Below are 14393 nucleotides of genomic sequence, written 5' to 3'. Positions count from 1 at the left end.
ACCCCTTGGAGTCCTAAGGTGTCTCCTGGAAACCCCATATTTGAAAACCACTAGAATGATGTCAAAAGATGAACATTGTAAGCAGACATATGGATGCTAATCTGGGGTTAATACTTCCTAGCTAAAATGGACTTCAGTTTTCTCACTTACAAAAATGAGGTCAGTGATATTGATTCTGGAAGTTTGTTGTGAATATTAATGAAGACATGTTTGAAGTGCCCAGCACACTGCCAAACACAAAATGGCCCTCAATAAATGTGAGCTCACTGTTTGTATTAATAATTATCATTGCACTCCTGGTGAAGCTAGAGGTTCAGGATCATGATCCTCAGGACTGTGTCAGGGACAAGGCCTGAAATGGAATGACATTAATGCTTTGACTACCTCCAGAATCCACATGGGAAGCTAGGGACAAGGCCAGGACCTCTTGGTGCCAGGCTGGACTTGGAACTTTCCCACTGGCTGCAAACTAGCAGCTCCTGATACTGCGCAGCACACTGAGGCCAAGTGCCCTGGACTGCCTCTACACGGAGATTGTCTAATTTGCTGCCTAGAAGTGCTCCCTAAGTAAGTTTAGGACAGAAATTTAATTCATTTTGCCAGCAAGCAATTATAGTAAGACCAGAGGCGACCCTAAACGATAATAGGTGTTTGGTGGGTGTGGTACAGGCTCATGAAGAAACCTCTCCCTAGTTCCAACCATAAAAATAATGTATTTTTGCCAGGAAGCCAAGGCAATTATAGGCCAACTAGTCTAGGCACCAGCCATTCACGAGGGCTTCACTTCGTCATATCCACACACAACTGGATGATGACTTGAAAATATTATTCTAGGAAATGGTGTCCAGTTGTTCTCTTCCTAATCAACTATTGTTTTCAAATCTCTTTGTCTTCCCTCTTTCCAAGTTACAGTCTATGTTCAGAACACAGCATTTCAGGTTGTTGCTACATAATGTTTACACTGTCAGGATTGACCCAACCAAGAGCAGAAAGTGGGAAGTTCAGACTGATTTTGTGCAAACTCTATTTTGTGCAAAGCCCTGGGGATGTGTTAAGGAGGAGGCTAATAGTCAAATGGCCTACAGCAAATCATGACGGAGTCCATCATTCTAAAGAGAAATGTCTTTGGGATGTGACTAAGAAAGAAAATGATAACAGTATAGGCAAAGCTTCGCTTAAGAAATTGTTATGAAACTGTCATCCATCGAACAGCCTCTTCTCTTCTGGGGCACCTCCTCCCCACCATCAGCCCACATGCAGTTCTTCTCAAGTAGAAGTTGTAGGTGTGTCCCTCCAAGATTGGCACGTAAGTAGAGGGCCATCAACACACCGAGGGAAAGTATTTTTCAGCTATAATAATGGAAGCAGTAGGGGCTGGTTCACAAATTAAATTTCTAAATAAGATCTCTTCTATTAACGATTCTCATGAACTGCAGTTGCCTTTCATGCCCGGTCCCACAGCTCCCCCTCCTGGCTCTTTCCTTCCCTGGAACTTCCGTGCACACAGGTGACCCGGCTCACACAGCCTTGAGCTTGGCAGCACTCAGCCTGAGTCTCAGCTTCCTCATCTGCAAAGTGAGCAGATTTGTGAGAAGGTTCTAAAATACCTCTCAGCTCTAACATTCTAAAATGTAAAATCTTGGGGGACCTGAGTGGCTCAGTGGTTGAGGAGCTGCCTTCGGCTCAGGCTGTGTTCCTGGGGTTGTCCTGGGATGAGTCCCACACTGGACTCCCACAGGGAGCCTCTCTCTCTTTGTGTCTCTCATAAATAAATAAATAAAATCTTTTTCAAAAATAAAAAAAAATACATAAAATGTAAAGTCTTATATAAAAGTATAAAACAAAAACCTAAAGCAATTAGTTGGGCTGAAATTCTTAGTGCTGAAGATTTTGAAGGGCCACATTGATATTTGTTAAATCAATGAATGTTGTCTTCATACCAGGAAAGTACACACGGCAAACAAAAACTGAGCTCGCTGATTTGAAGTCTCCTACTTCTCTGTAGACAGGTTCTGGATAAATAACATGGGGAGAGCCAGTTATCCATAAACTAGGTGCATTTGTTCTTCAAATATGTCTGATCCAGGGCTCCCAGATGTGGATACACTTATTTCTCCAGTGTTGCCTTATTGTGTTCCGTTCAGCTTTCCTGGTGCCTAGACGATGCCTGGCTGGGCCGAAGGAAATAATAGTAAAACAGTAATTTTTTTTTTATTTTTTAACATGAAACTCATTTGGTTATCACACATTTACTGTAAATCTTCAGAGGGGTAGGATCTGTGCATTCCATCAGCTTCCTTAGTTAATACTATTCCCCACTGGAGAGAGGGAAATGACCCTCCCAACTACTCCCCCTGATTTCCATGATCAAGACTACAAGTCTTGAGTGTAAAGTTGCTGACAGCTGTTATTTATTATACCAGGCCCTGGATATGAATCACCTGGGTTGTCAGGGTAAATTTGACAGTGACAAGGATCCCATAACATGGCCAGCTTTAGGAACTTTCAAGCAGAAGAAGCCAGTTCGCTTTAATCAGGTCTGCTTGTCCATAAGGGATCCTCAAGCTGCAGAGAAATATAACTTCACCTAAATTCTCACTCCATATTGCGGGCCCCCTGTGTGACCCTACACAGAGATTTGTAGGCAGTGAACTTGGCATAGCAGCTGACTATGTTCTCCACTTGAAGATTCACAATAGGCCTTAGCTTATTAATGACCCTAAGAAATTTATTTTTTTTAAGATTTTATTATTTATTTGTGAGAGTCAAAGAGAGAGAGGCAGAGAGACATAACAAGCAGGCTCCCAGTGGGGAACCAGATACACGACCTGAGCTGAAGGTCAGATGCTCAACCACTGAGCCACCCAATGCCCAAGCCTAGGAAATTCAAAAATAAAAAGAGAAGGGGGTGAGTTTGGAGAGAAGAGGGAGAAAGAGAAATGAGGGAAAGAGAAAGAAACCTGTTACATTTATTTCACCCAGGATTTGGAGAAAAAAAAATTTTCTTTATTTAGCCACCAATCTCTTCTTATTATAAAACCTATTAAGTCCTGCTGAATTAGAGTTCTGCCAATGTTCCCACTTGGGAAATACGGGGCCAGATGATCACTCGACATCATCCTAATTCTGATGATTCTATTTACATATCTTCTAAAGCACAATTCTGATGATATCCTTCCCTTGCCCAGAAATCCTCCACGGCTTCCATTTGACTAGAGAGTCCAAATTCCTTAGCATGGCATTCAAGACCTACGGAGAATTTGGCCTTATCTTTCCAGTCTTGATTCCCTTCCTTCCTGTCCATGAGTGTCTGCTGCCTCCAAAGTATGCTTCCCTGACTCATATCTGTTGTTTTCCCACCTCTGCCTCTGTTCAGGCTGCTGGGTCCAGTTGGGATGCCTTTCATAGTCTTTGCATGTCCAAATGCAACTCACTTGAAATAACTGAAGCAGTGATCTCTTCCCTAACTTATATTTATGGCTCATATTTAGACCTCATTTTTAGAGCTCTTATACTAGACAATGTACTGGGCTGTTTCACATAGAAACATCTGTATGTATTTCTTACCCGCCCCTAGGCTTCTTGGGGCATGGCTACCTGTGCCCTAGCTCCTTGCACATAATAGGTTCTTTTTTTTTTTTTTAATTTTTATTTATTTATGATAGTCACAGAGAGAGAGAGAGAGGCAGAGACATAGTCAGAGGGAGAAGCAGGCTCCATGCACCGGCAGCCCGATGTGGGATTCGATCCCGGGTCTCCAGGATCGCGCCCTGGGCCAAAGGCAGGCGCCAAACCGCTGCGCCACCCAGGGATCCCACATAATAGGTTCTTATTGAAAGAATAATCTGAAGGATAAATGACTGCTGTGATTCAAAAGGAAACCCTTTCAGTGCAGAAAGAGTAGTGGTCTGAGAACTGAGAGGCCTGTTCTGGTTCTGCCATCAGCATGTGGGTACCCAGGTCATTCACTTCTCTGCCTGAGAGCTCCATGTGCTCACCTCTATAAAAATGGGAAAGCTGGCAGGGGCCACAGGCCTCCCAGAGCTAAATATTCTGAGATTCCCCTGATTTTCTAATCCACTTTACAAAAAATCTGTGACAATGCTACAGAATTTAGAGTGTAAGAGAAAAGTCAAGATGACAACAACAACCAAAACAGGGCAGACCCAGTGGCACAGCGGTTTAGCGCTGCCTGCAGCCCAGGGTGTGATCCTGGAGACCTGGGATCGAGTCCCACGTCGGGCTCCCTGCATGGAGCCTGCTTTTCCCTCTGCCTGTGTCTCTGCCTCGAAATAAATAAATAAATAAATAAATAAATAAATAAATAAATAAATAAATAAATATTAAAAAAATAACCAAAACAGAGACTAGATATCTATTTGAACTTTAATAGGGGGAAAAACGATTAACCCAAAGGAAAGATCTTGAACATTAGGACCCAGGAGATCAGCAAGGGACTAAGAGAAAAGAAATTGTCCCACATTAAATACTTAACTACTTTATAAGGTATACCTGATTTAAATATGTACTTTCACGGCTCATCTCTGCAGAAAATGCTCACCTTAAAAACCTAACAAATTGGGGATCCCTGGGTAACTCAATGGTCTGGTGCCTGCCTTCAGCCCAGGGCCTGATCCTGAAGACCAGGAATCGAGTCTCACATCAGGCTCCCTGCATGGAGCCTGCTTCTCCCTCTGCCTGTGTCTCTGCCTCTCTCCCTCTCTCTCTCTCTCAATCTGCATCTCATGAATAAATAAATAAAATCTTAAAAAAAAAAACCCTAACAAATAAAAAATCTTAATTCTCTCATACGGTGGTTATCAAAATGTGCTCTCTCAATGTATCAGCATCATCTAGGACCTCCTCAGAAATGCAGGCTCTCAGTCCCCATCCCAAACCCTTTGCCTCAGAAACTGAGGCTAAGACCAGGAATCTGTGTTTTAACAAGGCCTCTCACTGATTCTACTGCACAGCCAAGTTTGTGTATGATTATATTTAGAGTAGATATGTTATCACCTATGTTTATAAACTCAAAGATACAGAAATGTGCATTTCACTTTTCCCTCCAGTCTGTTCTCACTATTGTGTAACCCACTCCAAAACGGAGTGATGGCAAATATATTTGGTCTCTTAACTTTTGGTTTCTGCCGATTCCACTGCTCAGGCATCCATGAGTTCATTAAAATCTGCCCCATCTCTTACAGCTGATCAAGCAGATCCCTGCAAATTCCTGGCCTGTGGTGAATTTGCCCAGTGTATAAAAAATGAGTGGACCAAGGAAGCAGAATGTCGCTGCAGACCAGGGTATGAGGACCAGGGGCACCTGGACCACCCGGCCCCGGGCATCTGTGCACCCATAGAGGAATGTGAGGTCATCCAGGGTAAGGGAGCTCCGTGCAGGTAGGTCGAGCACAGTAACTGTATATACCTCCAAATTTGTTATTCTTGATTTTGAGAAACCTATCAGAATGAATGCCTACATTCCTTTAAACCCATGGTTCTCGATCTCCAGTGATCATCAAAATCTCTCAGAGTAGAACTCATTAAAACACATGGCCGGGCCCTGCCAAGCTCTTTTTTGATTCAGTAGGTCTGGGTACGGCCCAGGGAAGGCTACTGCTGCTGGCCCAGGGACCACACTTCGAGACCACTGTTCCAAACCTTTCAACAGTATTTAATTAACACCAATAAGGGAAGAAAAAAGAATGTGTGTCAGCTCTAAGAAATAATACCATATGGTCGACTACGTTAATTGGTGTTGAGGAGTGTGTGTGTGTGTAATATTTGTTTTTTTCCCTATTTGTAAATATAGCTCTCATTAAAAGAAATTTGGAAAATATAGATAATAATGAGAAAGGAAAATCATATGATATTCATATTAACTGTTATTATCTTTTGATGTACATGTTTATACAGAAAGTTTACATAGAATGTTCTAAAGCAAAATGGAATCAGACTGACTTCTGTATACTCAGCTTTTTTATAGAACATTCCCTCATGACATTACATATTTTCTGTACCATCATTTTTAATGATTACATAGTAATCTATTCTATAGATATAATATGTTTCATCAATCCTTTATTTCCAACAGAAAAGGTTAAGAGAAGCTCTTAAGAAGAGGGAAAAAGAGGCAGATATAATTGGCCTTCTATTCATGAGTCAGATTTTAGGGTGTAGATGGTGTTATGAACAATCAGGAAACACAAAAGCTCCTAATTCTTTTCGAAGTCCTGTGACACCCAGATAAAGTCCACACTGTGCACTCTGCCCTTAAAGAGCTTCATTGTGAGCCCATCTCACCTTTCCCGGTCAACAGTTTCCAATCACACACCTGGACATTTCCTCAGTGGTGATCACCTTAGACCCTTATCTTTAGTAGATCATCCTGGGTTGTTTTTACTGTCTTTTCACTCTAGTGGCCACAGCCTCTAATTTCCCAGCAGGGAGCTCATGACCATCTGCCTACTCACTCAATCAACAAGAAACTAGAGAAAGGTACCATTCTCTCTTTTTTTTTTTTTTTTTTGAAAAAATACAATTTTTTATTGTTTGAACTCAAATCACCACCCAGCACTTTAAAGCCTACCCTAAGTTGCACCTACAATTTAAACGGTTATAGCACAAGCAAACTGCTAATTCGGCAGGTAAGCAGGTTAGACAGTGCCAGCAGAGACCCTCCCTCCCCCAATAATGAGAAGACAACGCGCTAGAAAAGTTAAAGCACACCATTCCATGTTAAATAGTTAACACTACCCCTCCAACAAGCCACAAATGCTAGATAGATAACTCGGTACGGTTAACTAAGGGGCCCTAGGCAGCTGCATTCTCTTCCAGTGAAGTAAAAGCTTTAATTCGTGCCTTGTTCCAGAACACAGAAAGAAGAGCAGCTGCCCTTGCTAAGATTAAACAGCTGTATCTTCCTAAGAAAGCCATGTCTTGACTGTGTGGATTCCTCTTTTGGCATAATTATCCCTTAAAGACTTCTTGGAATCATCTGCTAGTTTCGGTGAACCGGTTTATCACGGAAGCTTGATTTCACCTAAGAACGCCTTACCTTCTGTCTTGTATGAGGCTTTGTTGAAGAACTGGATATTAAGATTGAGCTGTCAAGCAAAGCACCCCAATTTGTTGTTTTTTTGGCCATCATCCCTTGATAAGAAAGTATAGGGTAGCACTATTTCATGTTGCTCTGGACCTTCTGGGAACTGACTCCATTGCAGATGGAGGCCCTGGCCTCAGATCGACAAATCCAGGGAATCCCAAGAGATTGGGGCAGGGGGAGAACTTGTGAGCAGATGGGAGATATATTTTGGGGGATAGGGGTACTGTATTTGTCCTTGCTGGATTAAGGAGACTTCCTTTAATATTTCTTTCCAATAAATAATGCTTTTCAGAAAAAAAAAAATGACCTACCCTGTTCTTTTAAAATATTAACACTTTAAAGACAGTGACTTAGCCCAATGGTGGTTAAGATGCAATATCCTGGAGTCAAATTGTTATTAAAAATTTGGCTTAGCAATTTACTAATCAGGTCACCTTGGACCAATTACTTCTCAAAATCTCAATTCCCTCATTGAATAATGAGACTAATAAAATCCATCTATTGGGTTACTGCAAGCAGTATATGAAATTATGTTTAAAAAGCATCTTTGCAAAGAAGATGAAGCACAGAGTATCCATTCAAGTGAGTGAGGGCTATGATAATGTTGCCAACGTTCTCCAAGTTAATCTCAACAGGATTCGATATGGAATTTTACATTCTGGTTTTAAATTTCCTCTGAAAATGAAAATGTACAACAGAAAATCTTGAAGTACAATGATGGAGAGGTTGCTCTGTAGAATAGTAATACATTAAATAATATTTAGAACACTTAGACAATAAATACACAGAACAAATATATATAAACCCCAAACAGACCTTTATATTTAGAGAATTTATTTTAACAAGCATTTCAAATCAGTAAGGAAAGCATGGACTTGTCAATAATGATTAGACTACAATTGGCTTCCATTTAGAAAAAAATAAAATTAGTTTTTTACTATAGACAAATCAATTCCATATCAAAGATTGAAACCTAAAATCAAAACTTTGAAAGTATGAGGAAAACTATTTTTAAAACCATTTCTATAATCCTCAACTAAAAAATGACTTCCCTAATTAAGACACCAACCCAGATGACAGTGAGAGGATTTCCCCAGGAAAAAAGTCACCATAAATAAAATTAACATATTAACAAGGTGGGAGAAAAATATCTATAACCTATCTTATATCATAAAGGTTGAACAGCCATAATAATAAGAGCTCCTACACATCAGTAAAAGACAAACTATGCTAATATTAAAATGGGCAAAGAATACAGAAGTGCAATTCATAGAAAAAATCCAGATGACCAGGAAAACATAGGAAAAGATGTGCTCAGTCTCAATATAATTAGGGAAATCCAAAAGCAATAAAGAGATAACATTTGTTATTCATGAGTTTGGTAAAAAAAAAAATATCAAAAATATCCAGTGTGGGTAACATCAGAGAAAACTAGTTTGTTTTTTTTATTTAAGTTCAGTTAATTAACATATAATGTATGGTTTCAGAGGTAGAGTTCAGTGATTCATCATTCTTATATAATATCCAGTGCTCATTACATCAGCTGTGCTCCTTAATGCCCATCACCCAGTTACCCCATCCTGCACTCCACCCCCTCCGGCGACCCTCAGTTTGTTTCCTATGATTGAGAGTCTCTTACGGTTTGTTTCCCTCTCTGATGTTGTCTTGTTTTATTTTTTCTTTCTTCCCCTATGATCCTCTGTTTTGTTTCTTAAATTCCACATGTGAGTGAGAACATATGATAATTGTCTTTCTCTGATTGATTTATTTCGCTTAGCATTCTATCCTCTAGCTCCATCCATGTCACTGCAAATGGCAAGATTTTGCTTTTTGATGGCTGAGTAATATCCATTGTATACGTATACCACATCTTTTTAACCCATTCATCTGTCAGTGGAGATCTAGGCTCTTTCCATTGTTTGGATACTGTGGACATTGCTGCTATAAACATGGGGGTGCAGGTGCCCCTTCATATCACTACATTTTATCTCTGGGGTAAATACCCAGTAGTGCAATTCCTGGGTGGTAAGGTAGCTCTATTTTCAACTTTTTGAGGAACTTCAAAAAACCCTACTGTTTTCTGAGTGGCCACAGCATTCTGACCCACGATGTACAAGGGTTTCTCCTTTCTCCACATCCTCACCAACATCTGTTGTTTCCCAACTTGTTAATTTTAGCCATTCTGACTGGTGTGATTTGATTTACATTTCCCTGATGCTGAGTGATGTGGAGCATTTTTTCATGTGTCTATTGGCCATTTGTATGTCTTCTTTGGAGAAATGTCTGTTCATGTCTTATCCTCATTTCTTTTTTTTTTAAGATTTTATTTATTTATTCATTAGAGAGAGAGAGAGAGAGAGAGAGAGAGAGAAAGAGAGAGGCAGAGACACAGGCAGAGGGAGAAGCAGGTCCCATGCAGGGAGCCTGATGTGGGACTCGATCCTGGGACTCCAGGATCAGGCCCGGGGCTGAAGGCAGGCGCTAAACCGCTGCGCCACCCAGGGATCCCCAATTCTGATCATTTCTTGATTGGATTTTTTTCTCTGGGTGTTGAGTTTGATAAATTCTTTGTAGATTTTGGAGACTAGCCCTTTATCTGATAAGATTTGCAAATATCTTCTCCTATTCTGTCAGTTGTCCTTTTGTCGATTGTTTCCTTTGCTGTGCAGAAGGTTTTTATTTTGATGAACTCCCAATAGTTCATTTTTGCCTTTGTTTCCCTTGCCTTTAGAGACATGTCTAGTAAGAAAGTTGATGCAGCCAAGGTCACAAAGGTTGCTGCTTGTGTTCTTCTCTAGGATTTTGATGGATTCCTGTCTTACATTTAGGTTTTTCATCCATTTTGAGTATATTTTTGCATATGGTATGAGGAAATGGTCCAGTTTCATTTTTCTGCATGTGGCTGTCTAATTTACCCAACACCATTTGCTGAAAAGACTGTCTTTTTTTCACTGGATGTTCTTTCCTGCTTTGTTGAAGATTAGTTGACCTTAGAGTTGAGGGTCCATTTTAGGGTTCTCTATTCTGTTCCATTGACCTGTGTGTCTGTTTTTGTGCCAGCACCATACTGTCTTGATGATTACAACTTTGTAATAGAGCTTGAAGTCCAGAATTGTGATGCCACCAGCTTGGATTTTCTTTTGGCTATTTGGAGTCTTTTCTGGTTCCATATAAATTTTAGGATTATCTGTTCCAGCTCTGTGAGAAAAGTTGATGGCATTTTGATAGGGATTGCATTGAATGTATAGATTGCTCTAGGTAGCATGGACATATTAACAAGATTTGTTCTTCCAATCCATGAGCATGGAATGTTTTTCCATTTCTTTGTGTCTTCCTCAATTTCTCTCATGAGTGTTCTGTAGTTTTCTGAGTACAGATCCTTTGCCTTTTTGATGAGGTTTATTCCTAGGTCTCTGATGGGTTTTGGTGCAATTATAAATGAGATTGGCTCCTTAATTTCTCTTTCTTCTGTCTCATTCATTAGTTTATAGAAGTGCAACTGATTTCTGTGCATTGATTTTATATCCTGCCACGTTGCTGAATTCCTGTATGAATTCTAGCAATTTTGAGGTGGAGTCTGTTGGGCTTTCCACGTAGAGTATCATGTCATCTGTGAGGACTGAGAGTTTGACATCTTTGCTGATTCAGATGCCTTTTATTTCTTTTAGTCGTATGATTGCTGAGGCTAGGACTTCTAGTACTATGTTCAACAACAGTGGTGATAGTGGACATCTCTGCCATGTTCCTGACCTTAGGGGAAAAGCTCTCAGTTTTTCCCCATTGAGAATGATATTCACTGTGGGCTTTCCATATATGGCTTTTATGCTATTGAGGTATGTTCTCTCTATCCCTACACTGTGAAGTGTTTTAATCAAGAAAGGATGCTGTCCCTTGTTAAATGCTTTTTCTGCATCTGTTGAGAGGATCCTTTGGTTCTTGTCCTTTCTTTTATTAATGTAGTGTATCACATTGATTGATTTGCAGATGTTGAATCAGCCTTGCAGCTCAGGAATAAATCCCACGTGGTCGTGGTGAATAATCCTTTTAATGTACTGTTGGATCCTATGGGTTAGTATTTTGGTGAGAGTTTTTGCATCCATGTTCATCAGGGATATTGGTCTGTAATTCTCCTTTGTGGTGGGGTCTTTGTCTGCTTTTGAGATCAAGGTAATGCTGGCCTCCAAGGAGTTTGGAAATTTTCCTTCCATTTCTATTTTTTGAAACAGCTTCAGAAGAATAGGTATTACTTTATCTTTAAATACTTGGTAGAATTCCTCTGGGAAGCCATCCAGCCCTGGACTCTTGTTTGTTGGGAGATTTTTGATTGCTACTTCAATTTACTTGCTGGTTATGAGTCTGTTCAGGTTTTCTATTTCTTCCTGTTTCAGTTTTGGTAGTTTATACGTTTCTAGGAATGCATCCATTTCTTCCAGATTGCCTAATTTGTTGGCATATAGTTGCTCATAATGTGTTCTTATAACTGTTTGTATTTCTTTGGTGTTGGTTGTGATCTCTCCTTCTATCCAGCATTGCTGGTGGATGTGTAAATTGGAAAAACCTTTTTCCAAGAAATATTTGTTAATATTGATAAAATTTTATTTTATTTTATTTTTAAAGATTTTATTTATTTATTCATGATAGACGCAGAGAGAGAAAGAGAGGTAGAGACACAGGCAGAGGGAGAAGCAGACTCCATGCCAGGAGCCCGACGTGGGACTCGATCCTGGGACTCCAGGATCGCGCCCTGGGCCAAAGGCAGGCGCTAAACCGCTGAGCCACCCAGGGATCCCTATTGATAAAATTTTAAATTTGATTCAAATACTCTACTTTTAGACAATTATTCCTAGAAAAATAGTTGCATTTGTGCAGTAAGATACATTTACAAAAATGCTCACAGCATCATGCTTTGACTGGACATCTCATTTATGGAGAAGTAGTTAAGTCACACAAGGTGTGGTATATTAGTCACTATGGAACATAACAGTTCCATATTAAAAGCAGTAATATAGCTCTACTGGAGCTGCCATAGAAATAAGACATTTTAATTAAATGAGAAAGTAAGTTGCAGGATAATATATCCTGTTTCTATAATAATTTAATATTAAAACTATGTACTTATAAGTATATTAGATTCAACGATATGGCATTACCATTTTTTCAATAACCAATCATCAAATATTGACAATTTTGTATGATTCAAATATGTAAGGAAAAGTATAGGAAATATGTGGAATGACAGATACACTCAACTACTATTCCAGTTAACCATAGAAAGGACAAGAATTGCTCAATGTTAAACCCTGATCTTTCCCCATGAGGACAAATGCCTTGCCCCCAGGAGCTGCCTCAGACAGACTCTAGGCAGAGGAACAACCAAAGGACAGTGGTGCTAAGGAACCCCCCCCCCCCCGCCCCAGAATCCCTGCCACCTCCTCCTTTGCCTCAAGATGCCATCATTTATGTCTCTGACAGTTTACTTAAGTGAGGATCAGATAACAGTTTAAGACCTTATCAACCATCGATGAAGACAGTGATTAAGACTGGAGGCTTTAGAGTTAGAACAAGTTAAAATTCAAGCAATACCCCAAATAGTTGCAACCAGAACAACTTTAAGACTCAAATTTCTTGCCTATATAATGGGGATGATAGGAATACATTCATGGGTTTAGATGAGGAACAAATCAGATAGTGCTCTTCAGGGTAAACTACTCTGCTGCTAGCATTATTGGAGCTGTTTGATATCAAATGGGCAGCCCTGTAAGGAAAAAACTGAGAGTCCGTACTGGCATTTAAACCTAAGCTCATGGGATGCCTGAGTGGCTCAGCGGTTTAGCATCTGCCTTCGGCTCAGGGCGTGATCCTGGAGTCCCACGTCGGGCTCCCTGCATGGAGCCTGCTTCTCCCTCTGACTGTGTCTCTGCCTCTCTCTCTCTGTGTCTCTCATAAATAAGTAAATAAAATCTTCAAAAAAAAAATAAGCCTAAACTCAGAAGCAAATCAGCTGACAACACTGAAGTGTGTCACAACAAAAGCAGGATTCTCTAATGCTTTGTAAACTGGGCTGTGTTTTTGTCACTCCACCTGAAAGTGAAGAAAGAGATGGGAAAACTATATCAAAGGCAAATGCCTTACTGATGGGTCCATTGATACACAATGAATATTTTCAGTTTGTTTTCTTTGTCATTCTACTGCCAAGTCATCATTCATTCTATTTTTACTTTTTGGTTTTCCTTCTATTCTTTTCCTCAGTTCAGTGTTTATAAGTATACCCCATACAGTTTTCATTTCCTTAAATTTTGATTGTCCTATATACATAGGTTCGGTTATATTAGGGACTTGGTAAAAATTCTTCCAAGAGTAAACAAAATTTTGTAAACAAAAAGAGGTCCCTTTTTTAGCTTAATGAGTTTGACTTTTATTAATTACAATTATCATTATACATATGCAGAAAATGCAAATCTAGATCTAATAGAGTAAATTATTTATGACTTTTCCTCCTCAGTCTAAAAATTTTTACTCTGTCCTTTAATTTAATAGGCCTAATGTGTCCTCCATGATGTTTTTTATGAAATGAAAATTATTTCCAAACATAGGAGCCAGATAAAAGAAATGATGATGCAAAGTGGCATCTATGAGGAGATTTTAATGAGAAAGCACTTGTCTTAACTACAATATGATCCCAGATTTACTAACTTGCTAAACCTCAGGCAGGAGAAGAATCCATTTTTTATCTCTAGTCATTGTTCCTGACTCCCTTCTGAGCACTTTCTCCTATGGATAGGGAAGGGTTGGGGGTGGGAGGAAACTAAGCAGGGAGGGTTAGAGTAATATAATCCAATCCAATTTTAATACTTCATCGGATTAATGGTTGAAGCAATCACTTTAGGCAACTCTGTTCCCTTGGAATATAGAATCAGGCTCAAAATCCTTTCCCTTCCCTTCCTTTCTCCAAGGTGGTATCTAAATGTATGGGGGTTGGGGGCAGAGAGCTCTTCTGGCCTCACCAGGCCCTTTGGAAAATTTCTATCCTCCTAGTTTCCTCATCTGTGATCTAGTCTGACCCCAGGCACCAGCCCATGCTTTAGGATTTTCAGATCCTCCAAATTACCCAGCCAGGGTAAGTAGGAGCTAAAAATGCTCCCTTAGCTGGTGGTAAACGGGAACAATGAAGTCTTCTCCAACTACACCTCCAGGAGACACTCTTCCTTCCTTCCTTCCTATAGTGATACCCTCTCTCCAGCTTTCCCTGGAATTATAATGGACAGCATGTCGGGAGAAAGAAAACAGT

The 14393-nt window shown here is 40.0% G+C and overlaps 1 protein-coding gene across 1 annotated transcript in view; it reads left to right on the top strand.

Annotated features, from left to right (window-relative positions):
* Positions 1-14393, top strand: part of IMPG1 (interphotoreceptor matrix proteoglycan 1) — a 114274-nt gene that overhangs the window by 96637 nt on the left and 3244 nt on the right. The window contains exon 15 of the mRNA XM_038555047.1: positions 5205-5400. Coding sequence (XP_038410975.1) covers positions 5205-5400 — 196 coding nt within the window. The remainder of the gene's footprint in view (positions 1-5204; positions 5401-14393) is intronic.

The sequence above is a fragment of the Canis lupus genome, chromosome 12, assembly GCF_011100685.1.
Source record: "Canis lupus familiaris isolate Mischka breed German Shepherd chromosome 12, alternate assembly UU_Cfam_GSD_1.0, whole genome shotgun sequence".
In the NCBI taxonomy this organism is placed as follows: Eukaryota; Metazoa; Chordata; class Mammalia; order Carnivora; family Canidae; genus Canis; species Canis lupus.
Note: the sequence above shows the minus strand (reverse complement) of the source record. Positions and strands in the feature narration are given on the sequence as shown.